Source organism: Rhea pennata, chromosome 28, assembly GCF_028389875.1.
Source record: "Rhea pennata isolate bPtePen1 chromosome 28, bPtePen1.pri, whole genome shotgun sequence".
Lineage (NCBI taxonomy): Eukaryota > Metazoa > Chordata > Aves > Rheiformes > Rheidae > Rhea > Rhea pennata.
In genome coordinates this window covers 231,962-256,325 of record NC_084690.1, presented here as the reverse complement: position 1 = coordinate 256,325, position 24,364 = coordinate 231,962, and the positions used below count along the sequence as shown (strand labels likewise).

The following is a 24,364-nucleotide window of genomic DNA, read 5'->3' as shown; positions in this document are numbered from 1 at the left end:
CGGCCCGAGCTCTGTAGGCTGCACGCTTTGGTACCGGAGGAATTTTTGTTTGTTTTTCTTTATAAGAAAGCTGAAATTAATCCACAAACTGCACAACCCCCACTCCTCCCACCCTTGAGCTTTGCGCTGGGAGGCGGTGGGGGCACAGCGAAAAGCTCTTCCCAGCTCTGGGGAAGTAGCGGGGAGGGGGGAAAACCGGCCCTTCATACTTGAATGTTTTTTTTTTTTTTTTTTTTTTTTCTAACGGCTTATTTATTGTGTCCTGAGGCGCGGGGCGTGAGTACAGAGAAGCCCCCGGGCTCAGACGGCAGCTCTTATTTTCTTGAAAGCCCCCCTGCACCTTGATTCCTTGGCCGCCTTTTCCCCCACCCCGGGAGGGCCGAGGTGTCCTACAGAAAAACCTCGGGTCCCACCTGCCGGGGTAAAATTTAGGGGGGGGAAAATCAGGTTGTAAATGGATTTGGGGGGGGGGGGGGGGGAAGAGGGGGGAGGGCAGAGCTGGGGTGCTGGGGTCGCCCCGGGCCTGGGACCGCGGCTCATTTGGCCGGTGTGGTACAGAGAAGCCGGCTTGTTTACGTGCCCGTCCCGGGTCTGCTGCCCCCAGAAAGTGCCTTGGTGGGGGTGAGGGTGGCGAGGGGCTTTCTCTCTTTTTTTTTTTCCTCTCTCTTTTCTCTCTCTTTTCTCTCTTAATAATTTTTCTGGAGGTTTTATTACGTATGTCTTGATTTCACCAATTAATTCCAAAATCTCAATAAAACTGCTAGGTTCTACCGTACCTGCGTGGGGCAGCGCCTGCTGCCGGCTCTAGCGAAGGGGGAAACTGAAGGCGCTCGGTGGTGGTGGTTGGAGGCTTTAAAAAAGTTTATTGGTGCGGGTTGTTGGGGGGGGGGGGGAAGTAAGTCAGAGTTCGGTGTGCTGCTCGGCCGGCTCCTGGCCCCTGCTGCTGGGGTGGGCGCTCTCCTCCTGGCCGCGCAGGTTGGCGAAGGCCACCTCCTGTGCCAGCTGCTCCAGGGGCGGCCGGCCCAGCGCCAGGTTGCGCAGGGAGATGAAGGTCATCAGGGCGCTGTGAGGTGTGGGGGGCAAAAAGAAGAGGCATAAAATGGGGGGAGGAAAAGCGAAAAATACTTTTTTTTTTTTTTTTTTTTTTTAAGGGTGGGTTTTTTTTTTTTTTTTTTAAGGGTGGGGGGATTGGGCTCACCTGCGCCGGAAGAGGTAATACTTTTTGATGAGGAAGCGGTGGAAGCGCTGCGCCAGGCTTTCGTCGCGGCGCCGGCCCAGCTCCTCCAAGCGCTGCTGGCGCCGCAGGAAGGCCCGCACCACTGGGTCGGCCTCAGCGCCGTCGGCCAGCGGCTCGCCCAGGATGGGCCGCAGCTCGGGGGGCAGCGGCTCCGTCTCTGCTGGGTACGGGGCGGGGTGAGCTGCGGCGCCCGCTCTTGCGGAGTTGGGGTTGGGGGAGGTTTGGGTGCATGCCGCTCACCGGTGCCGTTCTGCACCCGCTCCCGCAGCTCCTGCAGCCGTGTGAGGTTCCTCGCCAGCGCCAACGCCGTGGTGTTGACGTAGATGTACATGTAGCACGAGGGCTCCGGCGAGACCGTGTGCACCTTGTGGTACTGCCCAGCGGGCAGCTGCAGCAGGGGGCGGTCAGCGCCTGCTCGGTTCCCCTGCCTGCCTCGCGGCACCCACTGGCTGCTCACCTGCAGCCCCTCGCCCTCTCGTAGCGTGTGGTTGCTGCCCTGCTCCACCAGCTCCACCGTCACCTCGCCCCGCAGCACCCGCAGGCTGGTGTTGCCCAGGTCCTCGCTCACAAAGTTCTCCAGGTGCAGGCCTGGAGGAGACGGGAGAGGGCCATGGGTGCCCACAGCGCCCGAGGGTGCCCCCGAGGGTGCCCCCCGTGGTGTCTACCTGGGAAGTCTGCGATGAAGACCACCTCAGTGTGGTTGTCCAGGGTGCTCTCCAGGGCCTGCAGCCGGGCCCGCCAAGGCGACAGCTCCAGCAGCAGCGGCAGCAACCACGGCGTGGGGCGCCAGGGCGACCACTCAGCCTGCACGATGTCCACCCGTGGGTCCACCAGCCTGCCGCAGCGCGGGCGTTGTGGGTGGGGGTGGGGACAACGGGCGCAAGGCCACCGCTGCTCCGCACGTCCCCGTCACTCACCGCTGCTGAAAGCGGTCGTTGATGGAAACCCAGACGTCGAAGTAGATCTGGGGCTGTGAGACGTTGTAGCGGGGCAGCAGGCGGCTCAGGCAGGCCGAGTACTGCTTCAGCATGTCGGCATGGTCCTTCCAGCGGCGGCTCTGCGTGAACACCTGCGGGACCCCCCCTCCCGCCCCAACCCGTGGGTGCCGGCCCCTATTTCCTCCCCCTTCCCTCAACTTGCGAGGGACCCAGGCGTCTGGGTGCCGCTCACCCCCGGCTTGAGGTAGCCCACGTCGCCGGTGAGCCCGTCGCGGTAAGTGATCTTGACGTGCTGGTGGAAGCGCGAGTGAACCATCATGTCCCAGGAGTAGCCATAGAGCCCGTTGGTCCAGTTATTGTAGCCCTGGCGGGATGGGGGCACGTGAGGTGGCACCAGAGGGACAGATGGTGCCACCTCAGCTGGGTGGATGGGTGGGTGGGGGGACACAGGGTGGGCAAGAGGACACCATGGTGCTGAGTCCCCGGTGTAATGTGCTGGAGTGCCCTGGGGCACCCCCAAAGTTGTCCCCCCCCTTCCCTGTGTCCTTTGAAATGCCCCTTAGCACTGACCCCCCCCCCTACTCCCCTTCCCTCAATTGCCCCGGTGATGTCCCTGTGCTCCCAATTGTCCCCTTGTCCCTGCGTCCTCTTGCCCCCCCAAATAACCCCCTTCATCCCTGTGCCCCCAGAAATGCCCCTGCCCCGGCCCCCCACCAAATCGCCCCTCTGGTCCTGGTGCCCCCAGAAATGCCCCCGGCAGTGCCCTCTTGTCCCTGAGTCCCCTCCCCCCCCCCCCCAAATCCCCCTCTCGCCTCCCTAACCCCCCCCCAACCTGGGTGATGAAGTGGGAGTAGGGCAGGAAGAACTGCTCCAGCACGTAGAGGAGGGTGAAGGCGGCGGCAAGGTGCTGGCGGAGCCGCGGGCGCCGGGCCCGCCGGCCCCCATAGGCGCAGTCGGCGCTGGGCCGCGGCGGCGCCACGCTGGGCAGCGCCCGCCGCAGCCAGCCGGGGCAGCGGGCGCAGAGCCGCCGCGGCCAGCTCGCCTCGCAGAACAGGCCGCTGCTGGCCAGCATGGTGTAGGGGAACATGCCTGGGGGGGGCGGGGGGAGGGCGCCGCGTCAGGGTGAGGACGGACGGACGGATGGATGGCTCGCTGCGAGGTCGTCAAACCCACTGGCGCGGCCCCTCCGCTCCTGGAAACGAGCTCACCGATGCTGAAGAGCTGCGAGTTCATGCAGTGGAAGTAGGTGACGAAGAAGAGGGCGAAGGGCCGTGTGGCGTCGAAGAAGAGCAGGAAGCCGGCGGAGAGGTCAAGCAGCAGCCCGCCGCCGTGCACCACCACCAAGCTCGTAGTCTCCTCCGAAAGCACCAGCCTGCGGGCGAGAGCCAGAGCCGTGCCAGGCGGCGCCGGTGAGAGGAGGCCGGGCCGGGCCGGGCCGGGCCGGACCGCTGGGCACCCCCCGCTCACTTGAAGGGGGCGAAGAGCCAGTGGCGGGCGAGGGAGCCCATGGAGTAGCCGCCCACCCAGTCGGCGTCCAGCTTCTTCAGCCCCGCAATGAAGTAGACGATGAAGATCTGCGGGGCGAGAGTGAGCGGTGAAGGCGTGCGGGAGGCGGACCCAGGCGTCCGGGACCGGGGACACCCCCCCACCCCCCAGACCCCTCCGCGGGACCCCAGTCGGCCCAACCTGTGCGCGCAGCAGTGTGTAGTTCCACAGCGGCACGTGGGCGTTTCTCTTGCTCGGTCGGAAAAGCCCGTCCACGGACCTGCCGGAGGAGGGAGGAAGGGAGACGGTGTGACGGCAGGCGCCGAGCCGGGCGTGCCCCGGGGGGACCCGCCTGCCCGGCGCCGTCACCCACCCGTAGCGGTCGGCGCTCAGCAGCGCCAGCTGGAAGGCCAGCAGCCCGTAGAGGTAGGAGTGGTTGTTCCAGGCCGTCTTGTCCAGCAGGAAGACGTACCAGTAGGGCCCCAGGAAGGCCAGGCAGCTCAGGCGGTAGCAGCACCCTGCCATGATGCCCAGGGCGCCTGTGGGCACCGCCGGGCGCCCCTCAGCCACGAGGCCATCCTGGTGTCGCTGCCCCCCCCCCCCGGCGTCCCCGCCGTGCCCGTCCATCCCCCTTGTCACCACATCTGCCGTGGCGCCTCTCCCCGTCCCCATGCCATCCCCGGGCCATCCTTCAGAGTCATCCCCCGGGCCCGTCCCTCAGGTGGCGCGACAGCAGCCGTCCCCGCGCCGCGCACCCACGAACATGACGGCGTAGAGCAGGTACATCCAGTCGAGCGGCAGCGGCGCCAGGAAGGGCAGCAGCGGGAAGCGGCAAACCTCGAGGCCATCCAGGAAGCGCTGGTCCAGGTGCCCCAGGCCCCGCTCCTGCGGGATGTCCAGCGCCATCAGCAGCCCTGCGGGCACACGGCTGGCTCAGGGACCCAGGTGTCCGGGCTTCCCCCTCCCCCCTCCCAACAACCCCAACAGCAGGAGGGCCCAGGCGTCCGGGCGGCCACTGCCCTCCCTGCTGACCTTCGCTCTGGCGTCGGCGGAGCGAGGCTGGACGCCTGGGCCCACCTTGTCCGACACCAGGGGTAGTGAGCCCCCCCATCCCCCCGGACGCCTGGGCACCCCTGGCCGGACCCCTGGGCCCCACGGGCTCACCGAAGGCGCAGCGGAAGGCGCCCAGGGCAGCGGGGTCGGTGGGCCGGTGCAGCAGGCGGACGAAGCGGTGCCACCGGGTCAGGTCGCGGGGCTCGAAACCGAGGAGGCGGCGGAGGCGGCTCGGGGCCGGGCCTGGTGCCGCTGCCCGGGCCGGTACCGGCCCCGAGGGAGGCCCCGGTGGGTCCCGCCCGCGGGGCCTGTGCCGCGCCGCGCCTGCAATGAGACAGCGGCGGGGGCCGAGGTCAGAGGGCAAAGGGCAACCGGTCACCGGCCCAGGCGTCCGGGAGCGGCGGGAGCCCCCTACCTGCCGCCGCCATCGCCCCGCAGCCGCCGGAGCCCCGCCCCTCGCCCCGCCCCCGCCACGTCAGCGGCCGCAAAGCGCCGCCGCGGGTGTCGCGATGGGCGCGGGCAGGGGGCGGCGGTGTTGGGGGGGGGGGGAGGGGAGGGGGGGGGCAGGTTTCCGGCCGCCCCCTGTCCCCCTCCCCCGGCCCTGCCCGTGACCTCCGCCCCGTGACCTGTGACCTCCCTCCCCCCCCACCGGGCCACCGCCCCGGAAGGGCACCTGCGGCGCGGGGCGGGGCCGCAGGAGGAAGCACCGGGCGGCCCCGGCAGCGGCACCGCCACCGACCCCGGCCCCGGCCCCAGCCATGGTGAGCGCCCGCCGCCGGGCCGGGCCGGGGCTGCCGGGTCGGGAAGGGGAAGTGGCAGCGGCGCCGTTGGGCGCCTCCGCCCGGGGGGGGAGGGGGCTTGGGTGGCTGCCTGGGCTCTGTGTAGGACCCTTGAGGGTGCATATGGGTCCCTGTGGGGTGTCCGGGGGCTTTGTGGGTGCCAGGGGCGCGGGAGGGTGTCCGGAGTCCTATGTAGGGTGACCAGGGTGCATATGGGGTCCCTGTGGGGTGCGTATGCAGTCCATATAGGGTCCTTATAGGGTGTTCAGAGGCCCTATGGGGTGCCCAAGGTCCATGTAGGATGCCCAGGGTGCATATGGGTCCCTGTGGGGTGCCCAGGGTCCACATGAGTGCACGTAGGGTGCCCAGGCTCTACATGGGGTGCTCAACTCCCCTGCCTGGGTGCCCAACGTGTGTGCTGGGGTGCCGGGGGGGCTGGGTGCCCACCCTGACGCCCCATGTGGTGTTGCGGCAGGCGGGCAGCGAGCGGGTGCGGGACCTGCAGAGCGAGGTGGAGGGCGTCAAGACCATCATGACGCAGAACGTGGAGCGTATCCTGGCGCGGGGCGAGAACCTCGACCACCTCCGTAACAAGACCGAGGACCTGGAGGCCACGGTTAGGGGTCCAGCGGGTGCCGCGCACCCTGCTTGCAGAGCCTGGTGGGGTGGGGGGACACACAACACCCCCATGGATGTCCAGTGCTGGACACGCCCGGAGGGAACATGGGGGTGGGTGGGTGCAGGGCCTCCAAATGGATGCAGGGTCCCCAAAGTGGGTGCTGGGTCCGTGGCATGGGCAGAGGATCCCTGAAGTGGCACCGGGTCCGCTGGGTGGACGCAGGGTCCCTAAGTGGGTGCAGGTCCTGGGGGTTGGCACTGAGTTCCTGAGCGAGAGCAGGGACCAGGGTGGCGCCAGGTTCCCAGATGGGTGCAGAGTCCCTAAGGTGGTGCAGGGTCTTTGGTGCAAAGCTCAGGGTGGTGGGGTGACCACTAGGTCCCTAGGGTGGGTGCAGGGTCCCCAGGATGGCAACAGGTCCCCAAGTGGTCCCTGAGGTGCAGGGCACAGGGTCACGGGATGGGCGTAGGGTCCCCTGGGTGGCACTGGTTCCAGCACCCCGAGCCCCGTGCCCGCCTCTGCCCGCAGTCAGAGCATTTCAAGACAACGTCGCAGAAGGTGGCCCGCAAGTACTGGTGGAAGAACCTGAAGCTGCTGCTCATCCTTGGCCTCGTGGGCGCCATCATCCTCATCCTCATCATCCTCCTCGCCACGGGCGTCATCCCCACCTAGAGGCGCCATGCCAGGCGTCCACCGCGCGTGCCTTCGGGGAGGCCAAGGTGCCTGGCGGGTGCCCGGGTGCTGTGCCTCCCCCCTGCCACTGTCTCCTTGTGTTTCCCCGTGTCCGCGGGCAATACAGCGAGTCCGGACGAGAGGCGTGTGTGGGGCTGCCGGGCACCGTGCCGCACTGCGCCGCGCCGGGGGGAGCCGTGCCAGGAGGGCAGCTGGCGCCGGGTGGGGACAAAGGACGCAGTGTGTCAGTCGGCGCCATGCCGGGGGCCCGCGCCTCAGTTAGGGGATGAGGGTGGGGGGAGGGACGGCCGCCCCACACCTCCCTGCGGGGTAGAGGGGGGCACCTGGGGGTCTAGACCGGGGGCACCTACATTTCTGGTGGTGCTGGGTGGATCCAGGTGTTTGGGGGGGGGATCACTCTTCTGTGGGGCTGGGTGGGGGGAGGACCCCAGGGGTCCAGGCCTGGTGTGTGGGTGGCACCTAGTGTTGGGGGCAGACCCATGTTTCTGAGATGGAGGGGGCAGAGGGAGCCCAGGCATCCGGGCTGGTGAGACCCGTGTCTCTAGGCTTGGTGGGTGTCCGGGGGCACCCACATTTCCAGGCAGGACCTAGGGGTCTGGGGTGCCTCTGGGGGGGGGGGGGGTGAGGGGTGTGTGCGGGGGGAAGTGGGGAGGCTTCCCGTGGCACCAGGACCGGGCCTGGCGGGTTCCTCCTGCCGGGGGGGGGGAGGGGGGAGGCCCCTGGGGCGGGCCGCGGCGGCACGTCCAGGCAGATCCGGCTGCCGCCGTCCTCCGGAGCGGTCCCATTCCCGGAGTTCTCGGAGCCATGGTGAGCACCGGGAAGCAGTGGCGCCACTTTCGCTTTCGCTTCCTGGAAAAAGGGGTGGGGGGGAGGTTGTTTTTCGGCGGGACCGGGCTGTTCCCGGCGGCAGGGGGGGGGTCCCACTGCGCCCGGTGTCCCAGGAAAAGGAGGGAGGGGGGGTCCTGCCAGGGCCGGTGTCCCGGGACCCGTCTCAGCCGTCCCTGGTGACCTTGGGTGGCCCAGGGAAGCTGAGGCTGGCGGAGGGGAAGGGGGGAGATTTGGGGGTCAGGGTGTGTGTGGGGGTAGGGTAGGAGGCCCTCGGGGACCGTCCCTGGTGCTGGAGGGACCCTGTTCACCCGGTTCGGGGCTCCCGCAGGCGCTTCCTGCTCGGGGGGTGGAAGCCAGGCAGCCCTTGCTGGTGCTTTCCCATGTGTCTGCGTCCTGGGTGGGTGCCGGGTCCTGTCCCCACGGTGCCCACATGGCCCTGTCCCTGTTTGTCCTGGGCCCCGTGGTGCCTGGGTGCCCCCTCTGGGTGCCCCCCGCCCTCCCCGGTGGCCCTGTGCCATCCTCCCCCTCCCCCCCCCCCACAATCCCTGTTCACCCTGCGTGATCTTGTCACCATGGTCCCTGTCCCTGCCGTCCCCTTTTGCTCTATCCCCATGGTCCCCCTGTGCCCTGTCCCCATTTGCCCCATCCCTACAGTCCCCATTTGCCACCATCCCTGAGGTCGGTCCCCATGTGCCCTATATATTCCTGTGTATGCTGTGCCCACAGTCTCCACGTGCCCTATATAGCCCTGTCCTCCTGCGCCCTGTCCCCACATGCCATCATCCCCATGTGCCCTGTATGTCCCTGTCCCCCTGAGCCCTGTCCTCATATGCCACATCCCTGCAGTCCCTGTTCTCCCCTGGCCCCATGGTCCCCATGTGTCCAGTCCCTATATGCCCCATGTGCTCTGGGTCCACGGTCCCCACATGCCTGACACGACCCAATCCCTGCGTGCCCTGTCCCCACGATGCCCATGCACCCCACTCGGCCCTGTCCCCACTCACCCTCCCCCCAGGCCAGGCTGGAGCAGTGTCAGCAGGAAGCCGAGGAGGTGGCCCAGATCATGAAGGAGAACTTCACCAAGGTGCTGGAGCGTGAGGGCAAGCTCAGCGACCTGGATGATCGGGCCGAGGAGCTGCGCAGCATGGTAGGGGCATGGCGGGTGGCACCGCACTGTGGGGATGACGCAGAGCCCCGGATGGCCACTGCCGGGATGTATGGCCCCATGCACAGCGTTGGGTGTCACTGTGGTGGACCCCCATGGGGGATGTATGGCTCTGGGCACTGTGCTGGGTGGGCATTGTAGGGATGTAGAGCCCTAGATGGGCATGGTTGAGAGGTACAACTCTGGAGGGCCACTATAGGGACATAGGGCTCTGGGTACTGCGCCAGGTGAGCACTGTGGTGACATGTGGCCCCGGGCACTGAGCTGGGTGGCCACCGCGGAGACACGCAGCCCTGGACAGGCCCCATAGGGCCATATGGCCCCGGGCACCACACTGAGTGGGCATCATCTGGACATCCAGCCTGAGATGGACACTGCAGGGACATTGATGCCTGGCTGGGCACCGGAGGGTGGCCCAGCACGGTGGTGCCTATCCCAGCGCCCATGTGCTGTTTGTTCCCAGGGCCAGGAGTTCACGCGGACGAGCCGAGCAGTGGTGCAGAAGCAGCGGGCCAAGCAGCGACGCTGGCGCCTGGTGCTGGTGGGGCTGGCCGTCGGCCTTGCCGTCATCATTCTCATCGTGGTGCTGGCACTGTGGCTGGGTGGCACCAGCACCGCCCCTCCTGTGCCACCCTCTGTCACCCGTGCCAGCTCCGGTGGGGACTGAGTACCCCAGCCCACCTCCACCAGTGCCTTCGGAGACCCTACAATAACATCACCAGGATCTCCTTCAAGGACACCCTGCAATAACAAGCCATCGGGACCCACTTTGGGGAGACCCTACAATAACAAACCAGCAGGTTCTGCTCCAGGGAGACCCTACAATAACAAACCAGCAGGATCCACTCTGGAAACACCTTACAATAACAAGCCACCTAGCCCGGCTTCAGGTAGACCCTACGATAACAAGCCACCAGGATCTGCTTTGGGGAGACCTTCTAGGAACAAGCCAGTGGGACCTGCTTCGAGGAGACCCTACAATAACAAACCAGTGGGACCTGCTCCAGAGAGAGACGATGATACCAACCCACCAGGCCCTGCTTTGGGGAGACCCTACGATAACAGAGCACCACAGGCAGTGGTGGCCCTGGCCTAGGGGCACTGCCTGGACAGGGGGAATCGCCCTCTGCCAGCTTCCCCTTGGGTGCCCCAGGGACCCAGGTGTCCGGTGGCAGGGCCTGCTCCCCGGGATGCCACCCACTTCCAGTCCCATCCTCCTGCCTGGAGAGGAGCATGGAAGGACCCTGGGGTGCTGCAGCCCTGTGCCACCTACCTGCACCTTGGGGTGGCTGGGTATTGCCCAGGCGCAGGGTGCCCATGCCCCCTGGGGCACAGCATCCCCTGGGCACCCATGGGCGAGCATCACCCAGGCACAGCATCGCCTGGGCACCCGTGGCACAGCCTGGCACCCTTCCCTGAGCAGGCAGCGGTGCCGTGACCGTCTCCACTGTGAGTCTCTTTATAGCCGCTACTGAGATAAAAAAACAAAAAACAAACAAAAACACCTAAAAATCCCAGAGTCTGTCCTGCTTCTGTGGGTGCTGCAGCCCCACGCCTGGGAGGGGACAGGGACCCCAGGGAAATGATGGGGACACTGGGGACCTGATGGCCCTTGAGGTGCCCAGGGAGGGGACGGGGACCCTGGGGACTTGGTGGCCCTGACAGTGCCCAGAGAGCGGAGGAAATGATGGGGACCCCCAAGGACTTGATGGCCCTAGATGTGCCTGAGAAGGGGACACGGACCCTGGGACCCAATGCACCGGCAGAGCCCAGGGGACGGGGACGCTGGGGACTTGATGGCCCCGGAGATGCCCAGGGAGGGGAGGGGGACTCCAGGGAAAGGATGGGGACCTGATGGGCCCCTAGGGATGCCTAGGGAAGGGGATGGGGACCCTGGGGACCCGATACCTTGGCAGTACCACCCTAGAGCCCTAAAAAGGGACAAGACAGGGGACACCAGGTGACATCCCTGGGGTAGATGGCCATGGGCGAGGCCGTGTTTCAGAGCTCAGGAGAGCAGCCCCCGCACAGCCATGCCAGCACCCATGGGTGCAGCCCTTCAGCCCCAGCGATGCTGGGGTCCCTGCCAGGCTCCTGGTGCCCCCCACCCTGTGCCTCAGTTTCCCCAGGGTCCCCTATGAGAGCCACACGCCGGGGCCTCGCAGCACCTTTATTGGCATCAGACACTGACCAGCCCCAGCTGGCACCGTCCCCTCCGGGCTGGCGATGTCCCCTCCCGGCACTGCCAGGGGGCCGGGACAGAGCCGGGGCGGGTGCCCCTGTCACCGGGTCCCGCGGCGCTTGCTGAGCTCGTCCTGCACCCGCTGGCATAGGGCCCGGCGCAGGGCGGGCTCCAGTGGGCTCCGGGCGCACACCCGCTGCGTCACCTCCTCCGCACTGTCCGCCTGTGGCACCCCCCCCACCGTCAGCGGCACCCGTGGGTGCCCTGCTCTGTGTCCTGGGGCACCCACTGTGCCCCATCGTGCCCATCTGCACCCAGCACCCACCTGCACTGGGGCACCAGCCGCCCCCCACAGCACCTGTCTGCATCTCAGGGCACCCTGCTCCCCAAGGGCACCCAAAACCCACTGTCCGCCCCCTAAACCTAAGGGCACCCACTTGGAGCAACCTGTACCCACAGCACCCTGCAGCACCCACAGACCCTCTGTGCCCCAAGTGGTGCCCACTGGAGCACCCAGGGCATTGCCCGGGCAGGAGGGGACACCCGGCCACCCCTTGCTGCATCTTGGGCACCCTTGAAGCGCGGTGGCGCGGTGCAGAGGTTAGAGGCGGGGGCGCCCGGGGTCCCCAGGGTGCCCACCTGGTGCACGATGACGGCAGTGATGCTCCCGTCGTCCCCCTCGTACTCGAGGCAGAAGAGCCGGGGCCCGCGGGCATCCGCGGCGGTGGCACCCGCGCTGCTCTCGCCCGGGCTCGGTGCCACCCCCTCTGCCGGCACCCAGCACCCTCAGTGGTGTGTCCCCCATGCTGTGGGTGTCCCCCATGCCCAAGGCCACCCCAGGGTGCCCCCCGGGAACCAGCCCACACCCCTCAGCACTTCCATGGGTGCCCTTCGCTCTCTAACCCACCCCAGGGTGCCCCCCACATCCCACATACCCCGGGTGCCCCCCCCCGATGCCCTGGCTCACCCCAGGGTGCTCTGTGGGACCCAAATCTCCCAGGTGTATCCCACAGACTTCATCCCTCCCTTGGGTGCTCCCCGCACCCTGGCCCAACCCAGGGTGTGCCCCCCCAGCCCATCCTAGGGTGCCCCCCACGCCCCAGCGTACCCCAGGGTGCCTCCCCAGCCCCAGCCCGCCTTTGGGTGCCCCCCCCCCATCCCCAGCCCACGCCAGGGTGCTCACCGGGACCGCGGGGCCGGTAGACCTGCTGGTCGGGGCGGCGGGGCCGCGGCGGGGCCGGCGTGTGGCGCTTCCGTGCCCGTCCCCGGGCCTGCCGCACCGCCCGCTCGTAGGCGTCCCTGCACCGGCACCGGCACCGAGCCGCTCAGCGCCGCCGCCACCGGCACCGCGGGGGGCACCGGCAGGGGCAACGGGGCCCGGGTGGTGGTGAGCTGGGAGGGCATGGGGGTCCCGGGGGGGGGCTCGGGGGTCCCGGTGATGCTTTGGGGTCCCGGGAGGGGGCGACGGAGGCTCTGAGGGGAGTCAGGAGGGGTCCCCGGGGGGCACTAAGGGGCCGGGGAGGTGGGGGGGCCCGGTGGGGTTCGGGGGGCCGGACGGGGGGGTGCCGCGAGGCGGCCCCGGGGCCGGTACCTGGCGATCTGGTTGCGGCGGATGTGGCGCACGAAGCCGTGGCTCATGTCGAGCCGCCCGCCCGGCCGGCAGCGCCAGCCCGCGCCCGCCTCCATCGGCCGCCGCTGCGGGGACCGGCCCGCCGCCGCCGTCCCCCGGAGCCTCCTCCACGCGGGCACCGGCAGGGGGGGGCGGTGGCGAGGAGCGGCCAGGACTGTCCCCGGAGCCGGGCTCCAGAGGATGCACGGCGCTGCACACCACGCCCGGCAGAAAAAGGGACTCTGTGTCTTTAAAAGCCCCGCCGGCCGCCCAGGCGCCGGCACGCATGCGCCACAGCGCCGCCAACGGGCAGGAGCCGGCAGCACTGCGCAGGCGCCGAGGGGGTTTTCCTGCCTCCACTGGCCCGCGCGGATCATCTGCTTATGCGCAATAGTGTGTGCGTGCGTGCGTTGGGGGTGGATGTGCGACAGTTACACTTCCGGATTGGAACAGCGCATGCGTAGTGCCTGACCCGGCGGTGGAGACAGGGGACGATGGAGCGTCCGGTCCACGCTCTTGCGCACGCGCAGTTTTCACTCACGGTTCGGTGCCGCGACGCCGGTCCGGGGAGGCGCTGTACCGGCGCGTGCGCAGTGTGGCCGCGGCGCGTGCGCAGTGCGGCGGCTGCCGCCGTAGCGCGTGCGCAGTGGCCGGCGGGATGTCGAGCCGCGGCAAGCGGGAGCGGGAGCGGGAGCGGGAGGCGCGGACGGCGCCGCGGAGTTCGGGCGGCGGTGGCTCGTCTTCATCGTCGTCGCGGGGCTCGTCGCGGAGTCGCCGCGAGGGCGAGGCGGAGCGGTCGCGGGGGCGGCGCGAGGCGGAGCGAGGCCGGGAGCGGCGGGAGGCGGCGGAGCCCCTGCCCCTCCCGGTGGACCCCGCGCGCATCAAGCGCGAGCCCGGCACCGGCACCGGCAGCGGGGCGGGCCCTGGCGGCGGTGGCCCGGTGCGCATCAAGCGCGAGCGCGAGCCCGACGGCGACTCTGAGCCGGAGCCAGAGCCCATAGGTGGGTACCGGGGGCACCAGGCCCGGGCGGGGGCAGGAGCGAGGGTGCTGGCGGGCAGCTCTGGGGGTGCACGGGAGGGAACCAGGGGCAGCTCTGGGGGTGCACGGGAGAGAAGCGGAGGCGATGCTGGGGGGCACCGGGGGCAGCTCTGGGGGTGCATGGAAGGGAAGCGGGGGCGATGCTGGGGGGCACCGGGGGCAGCTCTGGGGGTGCATGGGAGGAAAGCGGGGGCGATGCTGGGGGGCACCGGGGGCAGCTCTGGGGGTGCATGGGAGGGAAGCGGGGGCGATGCTGGGGGACAGCGGGGGCAGCTCTGGGAGTACATGGGAGGGAAGCGGGGGCGATGCTGGGGGGCACCGGGAACAGCTCTGGGGGTGCATGGGAGGGAAGCGGGGGCAGTTTGGGGGGAGAACTGGGGGCAATACTGAGGGCACTGGGGGCGATGCTGGGGAGCAGCGGGGGCACCTCTGGGGGTGTGCAGAGGGAAAAATCAAGGGTGAGGCTGGGTGACCTAGGTTGTGGGTACACAGGGGGATGCTGCTTTCTGGGGTGCTTTGTGCCACCCCGTGGGGTGCGGGGGTGCTTTCGGTGTCCCTGCGCCAGGTCAGCACCCGGGGAGGAGGCTGGGCAGGGAAGGCTGTGAATGGCGGAGGGGGGGTCCCGAACTCACTGCGTCTCGGGCCGAGGCTTCGTCCCGGTGCCAACAGGCCCGTGTGCTCCCTGCTGCAGTGCGCTATGGCCGCTTTGACCCCGAGGACCAGCGGAGCCGGCACTGCCCCTACCTCGACACCATCAACAAGTGAGCGGGAAGGGTCCGCAGCCCCTGGGAGGGCAGGCGGAGACGCGGCTCTTGGGGGTGGGGTGGGGGGCTGCCCTGCACGCCACTGCCCTCTCGCTCTCCCATTTTAGGAGCGTCCTGGATTTTGATTTTGAGAAGCTCTGCTCCATCTCACTGTCGCATATCAATGTCTACGCCTGCCTTGTGTGTGGGAAATACTTCCAGGGTGAGTCCTCGCTTGGGGGGCCAGGTCGCTGTGGGGCTCATGCTGGTGGGACACTGTCTGGGATAGGGACCCCGCGAGTTGGACTGGGAGTTGTTCCTCGCCCGTCCCTGCGTGCTTGGGACTCCTCGAGCAATTCCCTTTGCGACGTGTGGCCCAGCGCGTTTATCCGTCCATCTCTACTCTGGAGCGCACGGGATCCTGCACCCTGCGTAGCCTTGCTGGTTCCTTCGCGGTCAAAGTTTGAGCCCTCGGACAGCTGAGCCGCAAGGTCTCGCGTTCCCTTGCTCGCGGCCCGTATCCTTGATTCTTCCTCTCCCTCGACAGGCCGAGGGCTGAAGTCTCACGCCTACATTCACAGCGTGCAGTTCAGCCACCATGTCTTCCTCAACCTTCACACCCTCAAGTTTTACTGCCTCCCTGACAACTACGAGATCATTGACTCCTCGCTGGAGGACATCACGGTGCGGGGACCTTCCCGGCGAGGGGCTGAGGGACTGGGGAGGGCTGCTATGACCCTGCGAACAAGTGATTTGGTCCTCTGAGCCAGGCCAGAACCTGAGGACTTACATTCGCATCCCACCACGGCCGTTGGGCTTTGCAAGGCCCAGCAGTGATGGATAGCTATTCATTGAGGTGTCTGAGAGTTTCTACTTGATTCCTGCTCATGTAGAAGGCAGCAGGTCACGTGAAAGGATGGTTTCTTAAGTCTTCGTGATAGAGGCGTTCTAGTAGGACACGTAGAAGTGTGTCTGCAGGAGAGTGGTGATGTCTCTGTCCTCGGAGGATTTCAGGCTGCGGTGCCACTGGGGGCCGCAGCAGCACCTGCAAGGGGGACCGGTTGCCTTAGGCTTCCTGGCCTGACGCTGTTTCTCCTCTGCCCTCTCAGTACGTGCTGAAACCTACCTTCACCAAGCAGCAGATCACCAACCTGGACAAGCAGGCCAAGCTCTCGCGGGCATACGATGGCACCACATATCTCCCGGGCATCGTGGGGCTCAACAATATCAAGGCCAATGATTACGCCAATGCCGTGCTCCAGGTACGGGCACAGGGGTGGCTTTGGGCTTGCTCTGAGTGGAGGTGGAGAAAACCTGCTTCCCCCAGAGCTGGTGGGGAACGTGTCCCGGCTGATCGCCACCTGTGTGTGTGCAGGCCCTCTCCAATGTCCCACCACTGAGGAATTATTTCTTGGAAGAAGACAACTATAAAAACATCAAGCGCCCACCTGGGGACATCATGTTTCTGCTGGTACAGCGCTTTGGGGAGCTCATGCGGAAGCTGTGGAACCCACGCAACTTCAAGGCCCACGTCTCCCCCCACGAAATGCTGCAGGCTGTGGTGCTCTGCAGCAAGAAAAACTTCCAGATCACCAAGCAGGGTGAGGCGGAGGGGCGTCGCGGGGCGCCCCGTGCTGATGGGCAGTGCTCTCCCTGCCCTGGAGGTGGCCAAGGAGGGTTAGAGATCTCTCTGAGGTGCCGTGTGGAAGGGAAGGCTCCCTTGTGCTCTTGCTATGGTGCCACCACTGATTTATCATCTGGCTTGCAGGTGATGGAGTTGACTTTCTCTCCTGGTTCTTGAATGCCTTGCACTCAGCCCTAGGCGGCACGAAGAAGAAGAAGAAGAGTGAGTAGAGGGTGCTGTGAGTTGAAGGCTGTTTTTGTATGGCTGATTTTAACCTTGGCGCGGTCCCAAGCCACCCTGATGTCCCCTGGTGGCGCTTGTCACCTCTCCTGCTCTGTCCTAGTGTGACAGTGGCCACGGGAGGGGAGCAAAGAGCTGGCTGACGCCTTTGCAGCTTGTGATCAGACGCAAGGTCTGAGTCTTGTAGGGTGTCTGGCTAAAAGAAGGTTTTAGCTTCTCTCTTAGCCCTTTGTTGCTGCGTGTGAACACCCACACTGAGCCATCGTGGTGTTTTTGCACCCTGCTCTGCCTGAGATTTTCTCCTGGCCTCTCTGACAGCCTCTTTCTCTATGTGTCTGCAGCCATCGTCACTGATGTCTTCCAGGGCTCCATGCGTATCTTCACCAAAAAGCTGCCGCACCCGGATCTGGTAAGTCTCTGCTGGGATGGCGATGGTGGAGGGAGACTTCCCTCGCTGACGTGGTCCATGGGGCCTGGGCTGTCCAGCCCCGCTCTGAGCCTGCCTCCCACAGCCGGCTGAGGAGAAGGCGCAGTTACTGCAGAATGCCGAGTACCAGGAGACCATGGTTGAGTCCACCTTCATGTACCTCACACTGGACCTGCCCACCGCCCCGCTCTACAAGGATGAAAAGGAGCAGCTCATCATCCCCCAGGTCCCGCTCTTCAGCATCCTGGCCAAATTCAACGGTGTCACGGAGAAGGTGAGGCCTCGGTGTTTGCTGCCTGCCACCGTGAGGTGGCACCTGACTCTAATGGCCTCAGCTCTGTGTCCTGGCTCCAGCTCCCTGTCCCCTGGAGGCTCAGGGTGGGTGGACAGAAGATCCTTAAGTGAGCTCCCTGGGAGGCAAGAGCACCCTGAGCTGATGCCCGTCTCTCCCTTTGTGGCCAGGAATATAAAACCTACAAGGAGAATTTCCTTAAGCGTTTTCAGCTCACCAAGCTGCCCCCCTACCTCATCTTTTGCATCAAGCGTTTCACCAAGAACAACTTCTTCGTGGAGAAAAACCCCACCATCGTCAACTTCCCCATCACGTAAGTATTGATAGGGATGCGCCCGGCTGGGGTTTTGCTGTGGATTGGAGCGTGGTGAGCCTGCGCAGCAGGCTCTGGGATGGCGGTGGCATTTGGGAGGTCCCTGATTGCCTTGCCTCAATTTCCCCATGTGCTTTCCCTGCTGTTGATGGGTTTTGGAGGCCGGCCTGCCTGTGCGTGCCCTAGTGGGTATACTGGGCTTGTTTCTGGCTGGCTGCATCGTCCTGGGAGATGCCCAAAGCTGTGGGAGCCGCGGACACCCTGCTTTGGGGTGTGTGTGTACCCAATGCCATGCCCCACAGCAACGTGGACCTACGGGAATACCTGTCGGAGGAGGTGCAAGCTGTGCACACCAACACCACCTACGACCTCATCGCCAACATCGTGCACGACGGGAAACCCTCCGAAGGCTCCTACCGCATCCACGTGCTGCACCATGTGAGTGCCGCCACTGGGCTTGGGGGCTGGCGGGGGCAGGGGGCTGGCTCCTGGCGTCACTCCTGTCCCCTCCTGTCCCCTCGCAGGGCACGGGGAAGTGGTACGAGCTGCAGGACCTGCAGGTGACGGACATCCTGCCCCAGATGATCACGCTCTCGGAGGCCTACATCCAGGTGAGCAGCCCTGGGGCGCCTCTCGCCCCCGAGGCATTACCCCGAGCGCTCGGGTTTGGCGTGGGGTGGAAGAAACCCCATCACTGGCTTTGCTACCCCTGCGGCCCCCTCTGCTCTTCCGCAGATCTGGAAGCGGCGCGAGGAGGATGAGACAAACCAGCAAGGCGCCTGAGCCCTACCCTGACGGCCCTCCCCTCGCCTGGCACCTTCTCTGCGGGCTGGCGGCAGTGCCCGGGGGCACCTGCTCTCCCTCCTGCCCTCTGTGCTGCCTAGTAAAGGATTCCTGGTGTATTTTTTTTAAAAAAACGTTTTCTGCCACGTTTGGCTCTGTTCCTACTTCCACCTGGTGCTGGCTTCCCTCCCCACACCCTTACCGCACTCTTGGCTGGGAGCCCAGCGCCAGCGCGGGGCTGCTGGGAGGCCGGAGGGAGGGAAGCGTGTGGCGTTCGCAGCTTTTAAGGTAGAGGTGAGAAAAACCACTTGTGAGGAGCAGGGGGGAGGGAGAGAGTTCCCGGAAAGCTTCCTCCCCACCCTGAGCCTCAGTCGGCGTGGGGAAACCGAGGCAGAGGAGGGGCGCGCTCGCCTGGGACGCGGCACACACGCCGAGCCGCCTGGCCCTGGCATCCAAGCTTTATTTGCAGATTTCCTGCGCCCGCCTTGGCCCTCGCGCCGGGCGGCCTCCCACGACGTCTCCTGCCGGCCGCTCACACCCAGACGTGGGCCCGGCAGTGCTGCACGGCCTGGGGGAGAGGAGCGGGCAGGCGGGGGCTGGCTGCGGGTGCCGTGTCCCTGCCCTGCCACCGCCTCCTGTGTCCCCTCCATACTCACCTGGCAGCGCTGGGCGGCTTCGGCGCTCGAGCACCAGTAAGCCGGGCCCAGGGTGCAGGGTCCCGGGCGCGGGGCCGGCTCTGGGGGCGCCTGGCACAGGCCAAGCTCCTGCCAGGGAGGGGTGACACGGCCACCTCAGCACGGGCTGGCACCTCCCCAGGGCCATGATGTCCCTGGGGTGTGACAGTCCTTTGGGGTCCATCCTGCTGCGGCCGTGGCACCCGTGGGGCTGGGACACTCCGTGGCACACCTAGGCGTGTCCCCTGGGGCTGGGACATCCTTCGGGGTCCTGGTGTGTCCCTTGGGGCTGTGGCACACTGGGGCAAGTCCCATGGGCCCTGTGCCACCTTTGGGAGCCTTGGCGTGTCTCTTGGGGCTGTGACATCTTGTGGCATGTCCCCTGGGGCTGTGACATCCTTCGGGGCCATGCTATGTTCCCCGGGGCTGTGACACCCCTGGGGGCCTTGGCACTTCCCTTGAGGCTGTGACACCCTGTGGCATGTCCCTGGGGCCATAATATCCCCAAGCATGTCATCTGGGGGCATCTTTTGCGGCCTTGGCATGTCCCTTGGGGCTGGGGCACCTTATGGCATGTTCCCTGGGGCTGTGACAGCCTTGGGGGCCTTTGCATGTCCCTTGGGGCTGTGACACCCTGTGGCATGTCCCCTGGGGCCATAGCACCCCCGGGCACATCCCTTGGGACTGGGGCACCTGTGGTACCTTGAGACATGTCTCTGGGGGCTGTGACGCCCTGAGGGGCCCTGAGACTTGTCCCTCAGGTCTGTGACACCCTTGGGGGCCTTGGCTCATCCCTCGGGGCTGTGACACCCTGTTGCATGTTCCCTGGGGACATCCGTGGGGCTTGGCCCTCAGGCCGGTGACACCCTCGGTGACCCTGGCAGGTCCCAGGGGACCCCGGTGCCCGCATCCCCACCCCCGGGGCAGAGCCTTACCCAGCACGGGGCAGGGCCGTCCCGGTGGCGGCCCCTGCGAGCCGCAGCGGGCGCTCGGGTGCCGGCAGGTGCCGCCGGGACGTAGCCGTCCTCAGCGCGGCAGGAGAAGAGCGTGCTACAGAGCAGCCGGGGCCCCACCTTGCCCAGCAGTGCGTCGAGGAGGGTGATGGTGTAGCGTTCGGCCAGGCACTGGCAGGCGCCTGCTGCCGCCGCCGGCAGCACCCGGCACAGCCGTGCCACTGCCGTCGCCAGCGTCTCCTGCGGAGTGGGCAAGGCGGGTGAAGGGGCGTCTCCATCCCGCTGACCACCCGCCCCCAAACCCCGCTCCTCTTCCCGGCCGCCCCTCACCTTGGGGACGGTGGCTTCGGCGCGGGCCACAAAGGTGCGGCACAGCCAGCAGAGTGGCAGTGGCACGGGCAGGTCCTCGCCGGGGGCGCCCTGGGGACGGAAGGGTCAGTGCTCACCATGAGCAAAGCCAGAGGGTGTGGGGGGAGACTCCTGCAGCATGGGAGCCCCCTCCCCACTGGTACTTGTGGGCCCACTGGTGTGGCGTTCACTCTGGAACCTAATGGTGGCACTGGCGGACAGCCAACTGCAGGCCCACCAAGATGCCCTACATATATCCGGCTGTGTGGATGCCCACGTAGATGCCCATGGAGGTGCCAATGTGATGCCCTGATCTTTGGCTCACATAGATGCCCATGTAGATGCCCAGATTTATGGCCGCGTAGGTGCCCATGAGCCGGCCAGCCCAGGAACGGCTCCTACCTGCAGGTGGACGCTGAGTCCCCCATCCCATGGCAGCACGACAGGCTCTGCAGTGGCCCCAGGCACGCTTGGGCACAGGTCCAGCTGGGCGCAGATGGCAGCAGGTTTCTGGGGCGAGAGGCGGGGTGAGGGGCACCCACACCCACCCGCACCAACCCCCTGTCCCAGATGCCTGGGTCCTTCCCACACCGTTGGGAGTAATGGGGGTGGGGTGGAAGGTCTTGCATGCCCGGGTCCTCACCCCACAGTGGGGGCACCCCATCCCGCCCCCCACCTGGCCCCCTGCTGTGTGCCCGGCCGGCCGTCACGGCACCCGTGGGTGCTCACTCACGAGGTGCCCCTCGAGGGAGGCGGTGAAGAGGCTGAAGTACTCGTGCACCAGGCGTTGGCAGGGGGGCACCATGGTGGGCACAGGCAGCGCTGTGCACTCCCGCTGCAGGAAGCCCTCCACGGCCACCTGGGCGCCGACACCCGTGCCGTCACACTGTGCCCACCCCAGCGATGCCCACCCCGTGCCCACTCCATCCCCAGCTGGTGCCCAGCATAGTGGTGCCTACTCCAGTGATGCCCACCCCATGCCCATGCCCACCTATTGCCCACTCTAGGGATACCCACCCCATGTCCGTGTCTACCCTGGCAAGGACCACCCCATGTCCATGCCCACCCCAGTGATGCCCACCCCATGTCCATGCCCACTGCAGCAATGTCCACCCCATGCCCACCGTGTGCACACCCCAGTGACGTCCACCCCATGCTCCTGCCCACCCATTGCCACCCTGTTGACACCCACCCTGTGCCCACCCCATGCCCGTGGGCACCTTGGCAGTTGACTCATTGGCCATGCGGGTGAGGAGCGAGACGATCTCCTGGCAGTCGGCGCACATGTCCTCCTGGGGCAGGGGGATGGGCATGGGGTGGGGGAGCTAGGCTGGGTGCACCCCACATGGAGAAGGGGCATGGGGCATGGCCACCCAGAACTGGAGATGGGGCGTGGGGCATGGTTATGGGGTATAGGGCATGTTTATGAGGTATGGGTGTGGGCCACAGTCATGGGGTATGCGATACGGGCCATGGTTATGGGGTATGGATATGAGGTGGGGGACATGGGGTATGGGACATGGGACATAGTTATGGAGTATGAGTATGGGGTGTGGGATGTGGTTATGAGGTATAGGAATGGGATATGGGGTATGGACCATGGTTATGGCGCATGAGATGTGGGCCGTGGTTATGCGGTGGGGGATATGGGGTATGGGACTTAGTTATGGAGTATGGAGTATATGTGTGGGGTGTGGGGCATGGCTATGGAGTAAGGGTATGGGGTGAGGGACATGGGGTATGGGCATGGAGTATGGTACACACAGTATGGTTATGGGGCATAGGTATGGGATACAGGGCATGAGTATGGGGTACGGTGATGGGGTGTGGGGCATGGGCTATGGGGTGTGGGTTATGGGGCACAGGTTAGGGGGTGAGGGGCATGGAGCATGTGGCCTGTGCACAGGGTGTGGGCACTGGGTGTGGGGCTTGAGCATGGAGCACGTGGTGTGGGGCAGTTGCTGTGGGGTGCAGGGCAGTCGCCGTGGGGCATGGGGCTCACCTTGGCACTGGGGGCCCAGCCGCTGCGGGCGCAGTGCCCCAGGGCCCCGCAGCGCAGTGCCGTCTCCCAGCTCTGGCACCAGGCGTGGGGCTGGACCCCACAGTGCCCCGGAGCCCCCAGCCCTGCCAGTACCATCAGCACCCGGCACCAGCGGGGGGGGAGGAGGGGGAGGAGGTGTCTGAGCCTCCTCCCCCACCCCTCCCCCCCGCCAATGCTTGGGGTGCACCCATCTCGGGGGGGTGCACCCAACCCTGGTGACCATCAGCTCTGCGGGGCTGCACCTAGCTATGGGGGACGGTGCATTCAGCTGTGGGGTGCACCCATCTCGGGGGGAGGTTGCACCCAACCCTGGTGACCGTCAGCTCTGCAGGGCTGCACCCAGCTATGGGGGGCGGTGCAGTCAGCTGTGGGGTGCACCCATCTCGGGGGTTGCACCCAGCCCTGGTGACTGTCAGCTCTGCAGGGTTGCACCCAGCTATGGGGAGGGCGGTGCATTCAGCTATGGGGTGCACCCATTTCGGGGGGTTGCACCCAACCCTGGTGACCGTCAGCTCTGCAGAGCTGCACCCAGCTATGGGGGGCGGTGCAGTCAGCTGTGGGGTGCACCCATCTCGGGGGTGCACCCAGCTGTGGGGTGCACCCAGCTGCGGGGTGCAGCCGGCGGTGGGGTGCACCCGGCTTGGGGTGGGGGGCCCTACCTGGGCTGGCACAGAGCAGGGCGAGGAGCAGGGCGAGTGCCCGCGGTGGCGGCGGCAGCGGCAGTGATGGCAGCGGTGGGACCATGGCGGCGGCAGCCTGCCGGGGCTGGGGCCGCGGGGGCTTTTATAGCCCCGGCAGGGACGCGGCCGTCACCGGCTGGGCCCCTGCCAGCGCCTGCGGGCACATGGGCGCCGCGGGGACGCCGGGCTGGGCTGCCACCCGCCGGGTCCCTCGGGTGCTGGGTCCCCGTGCCCTTCGGTGCCCCCCCACCCTCCTGCGCCCCTCAGTGCCCTCTGTGACTCTACGCCCCTCGGCGTCCCCCTCGACATCTCCGTGTCCCCCTGAGTATCCCATCCCACTGGCGGGTGCAAGGTCCGGCTCCTGCAGCACCAAAGCTTTACTGAGGGGTGGTCAGCATGGGGTAGCACGGGGACAGCGTGGGGGGACAACATGGGGACAGCACTGGAGGGGACACAGGATCCTGCTGGCACCTGGGGGTGGGGTGGGGAGAGAGGCTGAGCTGGGGAGCTGCTGGTGGCACCGTGTCCCTGTGCCCCCATGTCCTCATCTTCATTGGTACCGTGGTGGTGTCCCCTGGCCCCCCCTGCCCACCTCTGTCCCTGTCCACGTGCCCCACGACCCCAACGGGCACTGTGCCCCCTCCCATACCCCCATGTTCCTGTCCCCATGTCCCTGACCCCCATGGGCACCATGACCCTGTGCCCCCCCTGTGTCCCCATGTCCCTGTGCCCATGCCTTCATGTCCCCATACCCCATGGGCACTATGTCCCCATCTCCCTGTCCCCCTGCTCCTCAGCTCCCCCATGCCTCCATGTGCCCACGCCCCATGGACACCCATGTCCTTGTGTCCCTGTCCGCATGCTCCCAAGCCCCTGACCCAGTGTCCCCGTCTCCCACAGTCACCATGTCCCCATGCCTGCAGCACCCATGGGTGTGGGCGCATTCCTGGGTAGCCACCCCACCCGGGGGGGGCCCTTTGAAGAGGCCGCCGGCGCTGCCAAGCCCTCGATTTGAGAGCCCTTGTGGTGGCCACGGCTGGGCACAAGGGCCCTTCACGCAGGGGTGGGGCTGCCCAGATGCCTGGGCCCCCCAGCTGGGGGGCTGGGAACGAGAGAGAAGGGCCTCACCTGGGGTCAGGGCCAGCACCAGCAGAGGGTGGTGCAGATGCTGGCAGGCGCCTCATCCGGCACCAGCCCTGCCTCGATGGGCTCCAGGTGTCATAAGTTACTCTCTTGAAGGTTAATTCATACAGAGAGTTTGTTAAATCATGTGAACAATTTATTTAATTAAGTAAGCAGCCACAAGCAAAACAGCGCTGGGCGGCCGGGGAGTCTCAGCTCCGCCAACGGCGCGCGCCTCCCTCACACACACAGTCCCCCCTTATAGTCTGCGTTGTAATCTCCCGGTGCGTCCCGCGCATGTGTGAGTTGCTGGGGGGGTCGTCTGAAGCTCTCTGGTGGTCGTGGAGAGGAAGGCCGTGGTCTTCTTCTGTCTCTTTATTTTGGTTTGTCTCCTTGTGAGTGATCACAGGGGTTTGCTTATCTGTTGTGTTGACTCCCTTTTGGGATGCTGTTCTGTGAGAAAATTACAGGTGCCTGCTTATCTTTTCTTTATCCTTTTA

At 66.5% G+C, this 24,364-nt stretch overlaps 6 protein-coding genes across 10 annotated transcripts; 3 read left to right on the top strand and 3 right to left on the bottom strand.

Annotated features, from left to right (window-relative positions):
• Positions 1-843: 843 nt before the first annotated feature.
• On the bottom strand, positions 844-6,102 carry GGCX (gamma-glutamyl carboxylase). Of its 3 annotated transcripts, XM_062596900.1 has the most exons (15): positions 5,940-6,102; positions 4,825-5,037; positions 4,416-4,574; positions 4,034-4,199; positions 3,862-3,940; positions 3,643-3,749; positions 3,384-3,547; positions 3,008-3,264; positions 2,408-2,539; positions 2,155-2,306; positions 1,903-2,072; positions 1,695-1,825; positions 1,478-1,625; positions 1,199-1,394; positions 844-1,063 (listed from the first exon to the last, which is right to left on the bottom strand). In XM_062596900.1, the coding sequence occupies exons 1-15, from the start codon at positions 5,950-5,952 to the stop codon at positions 901-903; spliced, it is 2,250 nt and encodes a 749-aa protein (XP_062452884.1). In that variant the 5' UTR covers positions 5,953-6,102; the 3' UTR covers positions 844-900. The 3 variants fall into 3 exon arrangements, with proteins under 3 accessions (XP_062452884.1, XP_062452885.1, XP_062452886.1); XM_062596901.1 differs by lacking the exon at positions 5,940-6,102 and having other exon boundaries at positions 1,199-1,397; positions 3,862-4,178; positions 4,424-4,574; positions 4,825-4,913; XM_062596902.1 differs by lacking the exons at positions 4,034-4,199; positions 5,940-6,102 and having other exon boundaries at positions 1,199-1,397; positions 3,384-3,749; positions 4,825-4,913.
• On the top strand, positions 5,297-6,920 carry VAMP8 (vesicle associated membrane protein 8). Its single transcript, XM_062596909.1, has 3 exons — positions 5,297-5,474; positions 5,968-6,108; positions 6,637-6,920. Exons 1-3 carry the CDS (start codon positions 5,472-5,474, stop codon positions 6,778-6,780), a joined length of 288 nt encoding a protein of 95 aa, XP_062452893.1. The 5' UTR covers positions 5,297-5,471; the 3' UTR covers positions 6,781-6,920.
• Positions 6,641-12,897, bottom strand: C28H2orf68 (chromosome 28 C2orf68 homolog). Of its 2 annotated transcripts, none has more exons than XM_062596904.1 (4): positions 12,568-12,897; positions 12,160-12,275; positions 11,616-11,743; positions 6,641-7,650 (listed from the first exon to the last, which is right to left on the bottom strand). In XM_062596904.1, the coding sequence occupies exons 1-4, from the start codon at positions 12,660-12,662 to the stop codon at positions 7,261-7,263; spliced, it is 729 nt and encodes a 242-aa protein (XP_062452888.1). In that variant the 5' UTR covers positions 12,663-12,897; the 3' UTR covers positions 6,641-7,260. The 2 variants fall into 2 exon arrangements, with proteins under 2 accessions (XP_062452888.1, XP_062452889.1); XM_062596905.1 differs by lacking the exon at positions 6,641-7,650 and adding an exon at positions 10,951-11,199 and having other exon boundaries at positions 12,568-12,887.
• On the top strand, positions 7,487-10,306 carry VAMP5 (vesicle associated membrane protein 5). Of its 2 annotated transcripts, XM_062596908.1 has the most exons (3): positions 7,487-7,608; positions 8,645-8,776; positions 9,258-10,306. In XM_062596908.1, the coding sequence occupies exons 1-3, from the start codon at positions 7,606-7,608 to the stop codon at positions 9,459-9,461; spliced, it is 339 nt and encodes a 112-aa protein (XP_062452892.1). In that variant the 5' UTR covers positions 7,487-7,605; the 3' UTR covers positions 9,462-10,306. The 2 variants fall into 2 exon arrangements, with proteins under 2 accessions (XP_062452892.1, XP_062452891.1); XM_062596907.1 differs by lacking the exon at positions 7,487-7,608 and having other exon boundaries at positions 7,885-8,776.
• A 346-nt stretch (positions 12,898-13,243) lies between the features above and the next one.
• Positions 13,244-18,192, top strand: USP39 (ubiquitin specific peptidase 39). The gene is made up of 13 exons (XM_062596767.1): positions 13,244-13,586; positions 14,316-14,385; positions 14,496-14,590; positions 14,915-15,051; positions 15,477-15,629; positions 15,743-15,968; positions 16,136-16,213; positions 16,573-16,640; positions 16,744-16,932; positions 17,121-17,263; positions 17,566-17,701; positions 17,788-17,874; positions 17,999-18,192. Exons 1-13 carry the CDS (start codon positions 13,244-13,246, stop codon positions 18,044-18,046), a joined length of 1,773 nt encoding a protein of 590 aa, XP_062452751.1. The 3' UTR covers positions 18,047-18,192.
• Positions 18,193-18,578: 386 nt separating this feature from the next.
• Positions 18,579-22,806, bottom strand: SFTPB (surfactant protein B). The gene is made up of 9 exons (XM_062596643.1): positions 22,722-22,806; positions 22,024-22,145; positions 21,242-21,313; positions 20,755-20,880; positions 20,424-20,531; positions 20,004-20,093; positions 19,656-19,913; positions 18,703-18,810; positions 18,579-18,614 (listed from the first exon to the last, which is right to left on the bottom strand). Exons 1-9 carry the CDS (start codon positions 22,804-22,806, stop codon positions 18,579-18,581), a joined length of 1,005 nt encoding a protein of 334 aa, XP_062452627.1.
• Between the last annotated feature and the right edge of the window lie 1,558 nt (positions 22,807-24,364).